Source organism: Sardina pilchardus, chromosome 5 (genome assembly GCF_963854185.1).
Source record: "Sardina pilchardus chromosome 5, fSarPil1.1, whole genome shotgun sequence".
Taxonomy (NCBI): Eukaryota; Metazoa; Chordata; class Actinopteri; order Clupeiformes; family Clupeidae; genus Sardina; species Sardina pilchardus.
In genome coordinates, this window is record NC_084998.1 from 27,392,287 (window position 1) to 27,404,786 (window position 12,500).

The 12,500-nt window shown below is 50.2% G+C and overlaps 3 protein-coding genes across 4 annotated transcripts in view; 2 read left to right on the top strand and 1 right to left on the bottom strand.

Moving 5' to 3' along the window:
- The window catches only part of arhgap32b (Rho GTPase activating protein 32b), a 40,104-nt gene extending 34,140 nt beyond the window's left edge, over window positions 1-5,964 (top strand). For both annotated transcript variants that reach the window (XM_062537167.1, XM_062537168.1), the window contains 2 exons: window positions 674-1,752; window positions 2,487-5,964. In XM_062537167.1, the coding sequence (XP_062393151.1) occupies window positions 674-1,752; window positions 2,487-4,634 (3,227 nt within the window). In that variant the 3' untranslated portion in view covers window positions 4,635-5,964. The remainder of the gene's footprint in view (window positions 1-673; window positions 1,753-2,486) is intronic.
- Window positions 5,965-8,143: 2,179 nt separating this feature from the next.
- On the bottom strand, window positions 8,144-10,039 carry anapc13 (anaphase promoting complex subunit 13). The gene is made up of 2 exons (XM_062535723.1): window positions 9,638-10,039; window positions 8,144-8,512 (listed from the first exon to the last, which is right to left on the bottom strand). The coding sequence occupies exons 1-2, from the start codon at window positions 9,734-9,736 to the stop codon at window positions 8,408-8,410; spliced, it is 204 nt and encodes a 67-aa protein (XP_062391707.1). The 5' UTR covers window positions 9,737-10,039; the 3' UTR covers window positions 8,144-8,407.
- A 555-nt stretch (window positions 10,040-10,594) lies between these two features.
- The window catches only part of sc5d (sterol-C5-desaturase), a 4,999-nt gene continuing 3,093 nt past the window's right edge, over window positions 10,595-12,500 (top strand). The window contains exons 1-2 of the mRNA XM_062537169.1: window positions 10,595-10,637; window positions 11,858-12,068. Coding sequence (XP_062393153.1) covers window positions 11,859-12,068 — 210 coding nt within the window. The 5' untranslated portion in view covers window positions 10,595-10,637; window position 11,858. The remainder of the gene's footprint in view (window positions 10,638-11,857; window positions 12,069-12,500) is intronic.

The following is a 12,500-nucleotide window of genomic DNA, read 5'->3' on the forward strand; positions in this document are numbered from 1 at the left end:
TTTGTGAGGAGTTCTGTGTTTTCTCCTCGTTAACCCTACGGAGGCTTTTCCAGTAAACAAAGGAATGACAGAGAACATAGCTGGCTGACAGATTAGATTTAGGAGCATTTGTTTTCTGTTGAGGATCTTGATTTAATTACCACACACTAAAAAAATCATCTGCTAACAACACTGCCACATTGTCGGTGCTGTGTTCACCCAATATACTGTAGACCCAGTGACCCAGTGGATTGACCGAATATGCCATGCTAATCTTACAAGACACACACACACACACACACACACACACACACACACACACACACACTATCACACTCACACTCACACACACACACACACACACACACACACACACACATACTACTTGTCAGTCTGCTGCATGCTTTTTCTCCCAGTGCTGCATGTCCTGATTCTCTGCCCTCCCCTGACCATGACCCTCCAATCTCCACTCCTCTCTCTCCTTCCTCCCTCTCTCTCCTCTCTCCTTTTCTCCTTCCCTCTCTTCCTTCCTCCCTCTCTCTCCTTTCTCCTTCTCTCTCTTCCCTCTTTTACTCCTTCTCTCCTTCTCTCTCCCTTCCACCCTCTCTCTCTTCTCTCTCTCTTCTCCTCTCTCCTCTCCTCTCCTCTCTCTCTCCCCCTCTCTCCTCTCCTCTCTCTGTGTGTCCCTCCCCAGGCCCCGTAGTTCTCTCCTCTGCTCTGAGCTGCGCCCCTGCGTCCCGTAAGCTGGCGTTTGCGCTGGAGGAGCTGGAGAGCCCCCTGGCGGCGGCCGAGACGTCCCGCAGCTGTGACACCCCCTCCCCCCTGTCCCCGCTCCGCGCCGACGACCTGCTCAGCTCGCTGGACTGGCCCGTGCCCCCCTCCCTCGCCTCAGAGACCGGCATCGCCGTGGCAACCTCCACCCCTGTCCCCGCCTCTCTGCGGAGGATTCCCAGCTCCGACCCCCCCGAGCAGACTGACCCTCAGACTGACCCCTTCGACGTGGCGAGGCACGATTGGTACGCTCTGCCGGACCAGGCTGCCTTGCCTCAGCAAAGCGCCACCGCAGCCTCTGACATCACTTCCTCCGCTCAAGCCACACCTGTCCGCCATCAAACCACTCTGCCGCCTTCTGCCAATCAAATGCCATCTGCTTTCAGTGAAGCACCGCCCACTCTCAATCAAACCTCTCCTGTCATGACCACGTTCAGTGACATCACTCCCACTCAAGCCACACCCACTCACATGAAGGCCACGCCCACTTCATCCGTTCCCGCCTCTCCTCTGTCCAGCCCAGAGCACCAATCAGCAGTGGCGGCAATTGGCCCCACCCAGATCTCCACTGTCCCTGCCTCTGTCTTGGAAGACCACACCCCATTCCCTTCTGACTCCTCCTCTGCCTCAGCTGGCCCCTCCTCCTCTGATGTTGCCCCCACACAAGGCACAACTGCCCCACCATGCTCCGCTGTTACCCCAGGCATAATAACAGCCCCACCGTGCTCCGCTGTTACCCCAGGGGTTTCTACCCCATCCACCTCAGCTGTTGCCCAGGGCGTAACTGCCTCCTCCGCCTCTGCCTTTGCCCAGGGCATAATTGCCCCACCCACCCCAGCTGTTGCCCAGGGTGTAGTTGCCCCACCTGCCTCCGCTGTGGCCCAGGGGGTAATTGCACCACACACCTTTGCTGTTGCCCGGGGCGTTCCTGCCCCAACCGTGTCCGCTGCCCCCTGCTCCAGCAGTAGAGAGCGGGGCTGTGCATCTCCTCCAGGCCCTGAGGTGAGTGTGTGTGTGTGTGTGTGTGTGGGTGTGTGTGGGTGTGAGAGAGCGGGGGCCTGTATCTACTCCAGGTCCTGAGGCTCCTGTTCATGTGTGAGTGTGTGCTGTTGTGTTATGTAGGCCGTGTGTGTGTGTGTGTGTGTGTGTGTGTGTGTGGTCACCTGTGGCCTGGCTATGTTTTTTAGGCTGTTTATTGAAAACTGACAGGAAACTCCAGACAAACAAGAATAATCAGTAACATTTATGTGCAATTTACTTGATTTAGTCTTGATTTACAGTATGCCTGTGGTGACAAGGAATACATTTTTCTGTAGTGGGTCTCGGAGACCTTGCTGTCTGTTGTCCTTCACATAAACTGCAGTTACCTGTTTGTGTTTTCCAGCCTCAGCAGGCTTGTGATGGCAACTAATATTTTATTATTAAAATATATATATATTTTTATTTGTTTTAAGTAGTTGTGTGGTCAATACATATCAAATACACTGGAAATAGCTACAGTATATGTAGTGTATATTTGGCTCATTCTGAGTTAACGTTAGAGGTGCCCCCTGACTAACAGGAGTGTGTGTGTGTGTGTGTGTGTGTGTGTGTGTGTGTGTGTGTGTGTGTGTGTGTGTGTGTGTGTGTGTGTGTGTGTGTGTGTGTGTGTGTGTGTGTGTGTGTGTGTGTGTGTGTGTGTGTGTGTGTGTGTGTGTGTGTGTGTGTGTGTGTGTGTGTGTGTGTGTGTTTCCCAGCCTCAGGTGGCGGTGTCGGTGCCGTGTCTACCTCACGCGCCCCCCTGGGCGTCGGAGCACCCGGTGGCCGTGCTGCAGCCCCAGCCGCAGACGCCCCAGCCCCAGCCCCGCCCCCCGCTGGGCCCCACGCCACCGGACAAGCCCTGGGAGGCCATCAAGCCCGTGCAGCCGCGGCTCGAGAGCGCCCCCTACCACCACCACCCGCCACTACAGCAGCACCAGCAGCAGCACCAGCAGCATCAGCATCATCAGTCCGCGTGCGCTGGACCGGCCCCCCCGCCTCCCGTGCGCTCCATCGAGAGCAAGCTGGCCACGGCGACGCTGGGCCGCGACGGCTCGGCCGCCTACCACCACGCCTTCCTGGAGGACGAGGGCCCGGCGGGCGGCATGGCGGCGACGATGAGCCACACGCTGCCCCGTAAGTCGGCGTACGTGTACCACGCGCAGGGTCCCGGCCCCGGGGCCGTCGCCGACGCCTACTACCCTCCGGCGCGGGCGCTCCCCGTGGCGTACGCGTACCGCGCCGAGCCGCTGGCCGTGAGCTACGCCGCCGACGTGTCCCGCTACGCCACCATCGGCCCGCGCTCCTACCACCACTCCCTCAAGACCCACCGGCCAACCAGAGCCGAGTACCTGCCCTCGCCCGGCCCCGGGCCCGCCCACCACCACCACCACCACCACCATCACCCCCGTAGCCACGGTTACAGCCACGTGGGCGCCACCTACCCCAGCATCCGACGCGTGCACTCGCTGCACATCCCCTCCTCTTCCGCCGCCGCCGTCGTCCGAGGCCCGCCCATCTCCAGAACCGAGGTTCCGCCGCCGCTGCCGACGTCGCCGGACGACGAGATGTTCTACTACCAGCGCTCGGCGGCAGCATCGCACCGTTGCCGTGGCTACGCGCCGCCAGCAGCATCAGCACCAGCGCCGGCTCCAGCGGCGGCGGAGGCGCAGGACTACCACGTCACGCGGCTGCAGCCGTTCTTCGAGAACGGGCGCGTGCAGTACCGCTACAGCCCGTACACGGACCAGCCGGACGCAACACCGCCGCCGTCCTCCTACTACGAGCTGGACCCGTACGCCACGCTGCGGCTGCGCCACTTCCACTCGTTCGGCGGGCGCGAGCGCGAGCGCGAGGCGGTCAAGTCGGGCGCCTACCACTACCTGCTGCACCAGCGCCACTCCCCGCAGCCCCCTCCGCATCACACCGCTGGCATTGGTGTCCGGGAGCACGGCTTCGTGAGCCGCGACATGCCCCCCGCCGCGCACCTGCACACGTTGCCCCAGGGACAGGGCGGGGCCTGCCTGTCGTCGTCGTGGGAGACGCAGGAAGAGGCGGAGCGTCTGCTGCGCGGCCACTCCCACTCGCTCCGGCGAGAGAGCCGCGCGCGCCAGCGCCTCAAGGGCCCGGTGCTCTCGCAGTACGACAACCTGGGGCCCTACATGCCCTCCCCGGAACCCCACCTCGCCTCCGCCGCAGCCGGCCCGCACTCCCCGCCGGAGTCGCTGCAGCACCTGCGCAGCAAGTCGGACCCGGGCAAGGAGGCGCGCTACAACGTGACGCCCGAGGCGGCGGGAGCCGCCATCCCGCGCTCGCACACCGCCGACCCCGACGCCTTCCTGTACATGGAGACGGAGAAGCACGCCTCGCACACGCACCCCCGCACGCTCGGACCGCGCTCCTACACGCCCTCGTCCTCCTCGTCTTCCTCGGCCCAGACGCACAGCCTGCCGCAGCACGTTCCGGAAGCTTCTTCTCGGCCGGGCGATGTGGCGGCGGGTGCTGGGCACCGGGGCGCGCGGAGCCCCGAGGACGAGTCGCTCCAGAGGCCGAGCGCCGCCGTGACGCCCAAACCCGAGCGCAGCCACAGCCGAGGGCCCTGGGGCCCGGAGCGTCACACCCCCTCCAGCGCCCCGTCCCACTACGACAACCTGGAGGAGTATCGGCCCTCGCCACCGCCACCGGTCCAGACCCGGCCCGCACCCAAGGACCCGTTGACCAGCCGGGGGGGCGCGGCACTGTTCCCCGGGCAGGCGTTCGGGCACGGGCACGGAGGCAGAGCCTACTCCACGGCGCTGGGCCAGGGGGCCTTCATCCAGACCGACGCCCCCCTGCACAGGCCCGAGGCCGAGGTCAAGGCAGAGTAACGCTAACGCTAGCACTGCTGACCGCTAGCACCAGCTGATTGCCAGCTCTGCCTGTATTAACGTGAGGCTAGAGCTCGGTATTAACACACACTCACACATACAGAGATACATACACACACACACACACACACACACACACACACACACACACATTTACATACGTATACACACATACACCTATACATACACAAATACACAACTCTCTCCCAGCAGTTTATGTCACTACATTTGCTACATCAGTGCTAGATCTGAATGTAGTCACAATATATCAATGGAGCTCCTCAGGGTTCCACAGGAACCCGCACAGCACAGGAACCCACACCTGTGTGCTACTGGAAACCTGACTTAATCAGCGTCAGGGACCAGACGATCTGTGTAGAACTGGAATCCTGACTTATCAGCGTCAGTTCCATATGACTTGTGTAGAACTGGAATCCTAGCATCACCGTCAGGTACCAGATGACCTGAGCAGAACTGGAAACCTGTGGTACTGTAAAGTTATCAATGGTCGAGTAGGATGGACAAGGGACTTTTCTAGTCCGAGAACTGCCATGTTTGTCTTAAGAGTTTGAATGGTTTGCTTTGAACAAACAAATCTGTGAAAGGGCAAAGGTGAAAGGTCACGCAGCCCCTGCCGGACAGTGGACTGTCTTCTCCTGAGGGTTTTTGATGGGAGTTTTCTATCCAGCTGTACACATATGAACCCTTAATGAACTTTCTACCGAACTGAATGTACCATAGCATACATTACCCAGCTGACCACACCCGCCATGCACCAGAGGCCCCACTAGGTGGCGCTGAACGGGACCTGCAGTGTGTGGTATGCCAGCTGCGGACTCTGGAACGCACTCTGACACGGTACGCCAGGAAGAAGCATCGAGCAGTTCCTTGCGTAGGAATCCAGAGTCAAATCTACTATTGAGTTTTTTTGGGGGGGGGTTTTGGTTCTTTCTTTTTCTTTTGTTTAGTTTTGAATATAGTGTTAGGTGGGGCATTGAAATGGTGATTGATCAGTTTGCATTTTAGAAATGCATGCTCTCTTGTTTACAGAATCTCTGTGTGTATGTGTGTGTGTATGTGTGTGCGTGCGTGTGTGTTGGCCTGCTCTTTGTGTTTGTACTGGATGTTACAGTGCGCACTGTGCAGAAAGGAGAAGCTCTGCCCCCCTGGTGAAGATGGGGGGGGGGGGGGTCCACACACACACCTCAAACACTGGACACTGGGACTAAGGGTTTTGGGGAGGGGGGAGGGTATTTGTTCATTATCTCAACGGTCATTTTTTTTTGTGTTTATTTGATTTCTTTTTAAGAGCCTCTCAATTCTCAGATGCACCTCAGTTGGGGGGGGGGGGGGGGGGGGGCGGGGTTTAGGGGCTGGCTGTGGTGCGAGCTCTCTGTGAAGAAGGACCAAATGTGGGGTGTGCAGTAGCGCTGCCTGGTTTCTATTGCTATGTCAGGGGGTAGCGTGCTGTTGCTATGTCAGGGGGTAGCGTGCTGGTTTCTGTTGCTATGTCGGGTAGCATGCTGGTTTCTGTTGCTATGTCAGGGGGTAGCGTGCTGGTTTCTGTTCTGCTTGGTTTGGGGGGGTGTTGCTGGTTTGAATGCAGTCTAATGCTTGGGTTAGAGGTCCCCTGGATATGTCTCTGGAGCGCAGCACACCTCAGCAGGACAGGCTGACACAAGTATGCAAAGGGTTCCACTCCGCACGCACCAGCCTGACTGCATCTGCGTCTGCGCCCCCAGTTACACGCAGTCAGGGCTCCACTCCGCACCACCCCAGCAGTGTTTGCGTCTGCACCTCCAATCACACACAGTCAGAGTTGGACAACGCTCAGACAGCTTGTTATCACAATACATTTGCACAGAGAAGGGATAGGTCCTGAACTTTCAGAAAATATAGTGGAAATTCTTATTCTTCATTTATTGCAACACACAGTTTTGTTGTGTGTAAAATGTTTGCACCCTGAAAGATCTGTGTTACAGTGGTATTTGACCTCAACCTCATTGTGGTACTAGCCAGCAGGAGGTCATTTTGTTTTTAAAAATATCCATATTTGTGTTGATTTTCTTTTTACTTTCCTGAGAATGTAAGACGTGTTCAAATCCCCTGTGTCGCCCAGTGGAACAAGGGAACACAGAATAATATCAAGGGAAGTAAACAACACAACCTACAGTATACCTGAACAATAACCACTCAAAATTAAAACTATTTTAACTCTGTGGTAGGTTTAAAAATGCAAATGCCAATCTTGATTATTATTATTATTATTTTTTAGTAGATAATGTTAATTCAAGCTTATTTATGTTGAAATGTGTTGTAAAATTCAAATTTGCCAAATAGAATAAGAGACAAGAAACAAGTTATTCTCGAAACACGCAACTAAATGTAGGTCAAGACTTGACGGCTTAAACAAGTAGGAAGGGTCATTGTTTTGAAACAGTGTTACCCGGGGCAACCCCCATCCAGACTTATCCAGCTATAATTTGCCATGAAGTTGCAATATCAGTATTCCACACATAATCACAGCCATGATACCTGTGGACACCTGTGTTGTCATAGCAACACAGGTGAAGACAGGTGTAGCAGCTCCACCCCTTCCCCGCCCCATCTTAGACGGCACCAGCTGGGTTGCCAGGTAAGGTGGCCACTTGGAGCGCTGGGTTGCCAGGTTGGATGGCCACCTGGTGCGTTCCCATAGGGACGAGCTCCGAGAGTGTGTCTGTCTGGGGTTTGGGCTCTGAATGTTGCTGGATATTATCACTAAAAGATGACAGAACATATATATACTGAAAGAAAGTGTTCAACCTCTGCCATGAACTGAAAGATATTTATGCTCTCTCAAGTGTTCATGTTTTCAGTAGTGCTACATTCTCTCTATGGTCAATAAACTCAAATCTACTCTGAACTAAACTATGTCTGATTTATTCATTCATCTGTGACAGACACCACAGTATATTGAGTGCTGAACACATCTATTGTATGGACAGAATGAAGCTGGGTGGTTCATTATCTCTTATCCATGAAGTGAGAGGTGCATTTAGCTTTTTTCCCCCTCAAATGAAAAGCAAAATGGTCAATTAAGTGCACATTAGAAATCCGGCACGTTGATTCCTGTGGTATGTGTGCACTCTTCAATATTTTCTGAAAATCAATCTTGTGATAAACGCCATCTAGTGGATAAGTGTCTTATTTGCATAGCACCAAAAAGCAATCTGTGGGGTGTTAGCTTGCCTACTTGCACGGCAGTTTTGATGACCTGAAAATGTATAAAGTATATTTTGGGGGGGGGGGGGGCTTTTTGCTTTTATTTGTATAGGACAGTGGAAAGAGACAGGAAGCAAGCGGGAGAAAGAGAGATGGAGTGGGATTGGGAAATGACCGCAGGTGCGAGCGCTGTAGCCTGTTGCGCCACAGCGCCCCCCCTGACATGAAAATCTATAATGATTAAAATCAACCTTATTTCAAAATGTATACAGTACAAAACAAATCCTGGAGAAACAACCCATAAATACTTTCTTTCAAATGTTTATTTGGGCATTTGTAAAATCTGGGCCAACATGCACGGACAGATATTGATCTCTATGCGAACATGAGTCTTCTCTGGAGACATAAGTATGGGGAAATTACAACGTCTGTTCTGTTTCTTAACAACTGTCTCCTCCATCTTTGGATTAATGGTCTATGCATCCTCTTTGAAAGATGGTACGTACGTCTGTCTGTGTGTGTTTGTGTGTGTGTAGTGCGAGTTTGGCTTGCTTATATTCAAATGTGTGTTAAATATGAAGGCTTTGCAGCGCCAGGTCGGTCCACTTCATCTCCTGCTCCTTGACGGATTCAGTTGATCCTCCGTTATCTTGCTCAGCCTCCGGGAGTTCACTCTGACGGAAGACAGAAGTCATTAACTCTACCTCAAACAGATAATATTACTTTCAATCAATTCATCCCGGCGCAACACACAAGTGTGAGAAAAGTTGGAGAGATTACAAGTAAGAGTCCCAGACTGTAGGGGAGAACGTTGTAAGATGAGCCATTTTGTACATTCTTCATCAGTCTAATGTGTCAACAAGGTTTTCTTTCGCAATCCCCACACCAAACAAAAAAGTGTTCTATAACTTCTGTAACCAGGAACTCTTTGATAACTATGGTCTCTGCAAACAAGTTGGCCTTGTGACACAACTTGCCCCATATATAGGACAAGCCAACACAAAGATTTCAGGTTAAACGTGTATTTCTTTCAAACAATAATTTAATTTCTACAAACAGTAACAAACACCAACATTTAACTCTAATTTGGCAAATAGATTCAACTGAAAATTTGGCAAGACATGTTTAGGTTTACAACATTTTGTGTCACCGGTTTACCTTGAATGTGCCCATTCAATTCACTTAAATAAGTCTGATTAATTTGATGCGTAGTCTCTTCAGATCTAAGTAACCATAAACAATGAGTTCATAAATCAAGACCAACTTAGAAAATCTTAATACAAGTGGCTCAACTTACCCCAGCCCTGGCTCATCTTACCCCCACAACTTCCATTTGGAAAGAAAATACTTCTCACACCAAGCGAAGATAACATTCATGATTTTGTTTAGTCCTTACATCATAGCTTAAAGGGGCACCAAATTGAGGTGTATATCTGAATGTTTAGTGACGTTTGCTCTAAATCACCCTAAGTCTGGACATGAACGGGATCCGCTTGGAGACCAGAAAGTACGTTTACACATACCACATTTTGCCTTGTGCTGTACCTTTCCAAACATTGTAAGGCATGATTCCCTCTTCCTAAAATGCTGTCACAAGTGTCCTAGAAAAAATGTGTGCCATCCTACCCCGTTCTCACTCTGGGAGGTGTGCTCTCACCTAGATTAGTTTAACTAGTTTATGGTCCACGTGATGAAACATAATAAGGTATGCATCAATGACCATATGGCTAATGATCATATTCTTGTCAACCAAGAGTCGTTTGTCTCAATTTTAAGTCGTTATAACTTGGGCCACTTACCAGCGGGATTTTCACATCCTCGTAAGGAAGGCGATCCTCTCGCCACGCATCGTCGGTGAGATCAAGGACTCTTCCATCACGTTGCACCTCGCTGTCCATGTTTACTGAACAGATAGTAAACCAACCTCGAAAACAGTTCAGTTAACGTTTGGCTGGAGTTGACAAGCTTCAGTTACAGGACCATGGGGACAACTACCTCTGGCCTATCGAGACGCAACTTTCAATGTTTTGCTTCGATATTTATTCCCAAACCATTATAAAACAACAGATAAACACAACAGACTAAATATCTGAAACATAACAGATGCACTCTGATAATATATTGCCTATATATCCCGCTGTTTGACCAATTGCCGAAGTGAGAAACTGAAGAATAACACTGGAGAAAACCAAACAGTGGTATTTCCGGGTTAAAGTTGAACAGCAATCGGCATCTTTATAAAGGTCCCTCTGGTCCCATCTTACATCGTTTTGCACGTATTTTTTGAAACCCACTCTTTGTAGTCTGGCTAAAATAGAGGAACATAGGCTATATTTTATAGTCTTACCAATATGTTTCGTAAATGTTAAATATATTGAAGGCTTTTATTTTCGTCACAAATATTTTGGTGGAAATGCACTGTGATGTAAGCTGTTATGAAATACAATTATGTTTGGAAAGTAAAAGGTATTTGTCGCTAGCCACAATTGCGTGTATGTCATGTTTTTTTTTCTTAACATGATTACATGATGTTAAGTGGGAAATGTGAATGTTATGACACCCTCCGATGATTTAATCACCACGCGCTGTTTCTTTAATATTGCGCATGGAATCATAGCGCCATGGTCAGATCAGAGAGCTTTGACCAATCAACGCTGAGCTCCCGCCTTCTTTTGAATAGAAGTCGGCCTGTTACTGGTCGGTACAACGCGGTGGGCTGGACATCAGCCATCACAACATCTACGGCAGTTCAGTTTCCGTGTCTGATTCTGAGGTGAAAGAACGCACCTGAACCAACAGGTAAGTAATGCGCAGTCAGCAGTTCTTATGACAGTTAATAGTCTAGTTTTCAGGTCACTTCTTTGCCTTGCATGTATCCTACTTTTAAAGCAATGCTTTGCATGTAGGCAGCTACCTTTACTTTTTGTTAAGACCGTAAAATAACTGTTACCAGAGATTGGTGGCCTATGGCGAAGCTGTGCCGTTATGCGAGAATTGCTAGACAAGAGGGAACTGATGTAATCTGATCTAATGGACCCGAATGGATATATCTCAGCCACTGCTGTTTTATAACTCTACACGCGTAAGCTTAATCTATAGCCTACTACTAAGACGTACAATATTGAAGATGAAAATAATGCATAGCAGCACTGACCTAGTTCAGCTTCTCGTGGCTAGGATCCCTTGTGGGGAAACATTTCGAGGATCCTCATAATCGTAACAATTAAAACATATCTAACTTCTATGTCTACTTAGATGTTAGACATTTGTATCGTTTCAAATCGTGGCCAGATTCACAGGTTGCAGGTGTCTTTGTCAACGTTGAATGTTGCATCGCCTGACGATTAACTGAACTAATTTCAAACATTTCTGGCAGATAAGCCAAGCAGTTGGTGGAACGGGTCATTCATTCGTGACCTGAGTGAAAGTGACTGAGATACAAGTGATTCGTAACAGATAGATGTGATTTGTTATAATCACAGCAGAGTTAATGTGTTTGGGAGCAATCTAGACAGATAGTTACTGGCCCATTTACTTGTAAACTTGAATGCATTACTTTTCATGTCAATAGAATGAAATTGTAATACACTTGTAATGACATTGTGTAACCAAAGCACTGGAGTTTTAACCAGTCCAGTTACACCCTAAACCCATGTGCTGTATATCCAATGCTGACTGAGATAACTGACCTGAATCCACTGCAGGTCTCTCTTGTCGTTATGAAAAAGTGTCATAGGCCTAGTAAGACGTCTATAGTAGCTCTGTAGTAATGTATAATGCTTCTATGATGTTTTATAATGCTTTTATAATATCTGAAATACTGTAAGATTCCTATGACCGGTAGTATTTCTATAAAAGTATAGTCATAAAATAAAATTACTATAAAATGTGTAGTATTCCTATAGTTCTACATTCCTTTTTTTAAGGGTGCCGTTGCCTGTATGTGTGTGTGTGTTTGCGGAGGCATTTGTCCAGTCCTGCCCTTACCCGCGTGTGTGTTTCTCTGCTGCTGTACGCAGGATGGACCTGGTTCTGGACGTGGCGGACCGGTTCTTCTTCACGCCGTACGTGTACCCGGCGTCATGGCCCGAGGACGAGCCGCTGAGGCAGATCATCGGCCTGCTCATCGTGACCAACCTGGGCGCCGCCGTGCTCTACCTGGGCCTGGGTGTCCTCAGCTACTTCCTCGTATTCGACCACAACCTCATGAAGCACCCACAGTTCCTACCGGTTAGTGCGCTTTACCAACTTCATGAAGCACCCGGTTGGTAGGCTTTACCAACCTCTTGAAGTTCCTACCGGTTAGTGCATTATCATGCTAGCAGTCAGAGAGCTTGACCTCCGACGTGGGCCTTCTCCACAAACAGGCTGACTAGCACTGATGATGATAATAATAATAATAATGATAATAATAGTAATAATAATCATCATCATCATCATCATTACTGTCCACAGATGTTAGATGTTTTTCATCAACTCTTTATTGTCTGCTGATCAGCCCATCACGAAACATTAGTGATTGATACGTTTAGATTGATTATCCCATTGATATATTGGACTTTTTAAAATCTTTTATTTTATTTAGGTTTTACTCATGACTGGTGATATTGATGTTTTGTGTTTAGTCTGCCGTTACACACATTAAATGAGTGTTTAATCCCT

Coding starts and splice junctions, on each gene's coding strand:
- anapc13 (XM_062535723.1), bottom strand. CDS start 9,736: ATGGACAGCGAGGTGCAACGTGATGGAAGAGTCCTTGATCTCACCGAC. Junction 8,513..9,637: donor AGGATGTGAAAATCCCGCTG/GTAAGTGGCCCA, acceptor GTCTTCCGTCAG/AGTGAACTCCCGGAGGCTGA.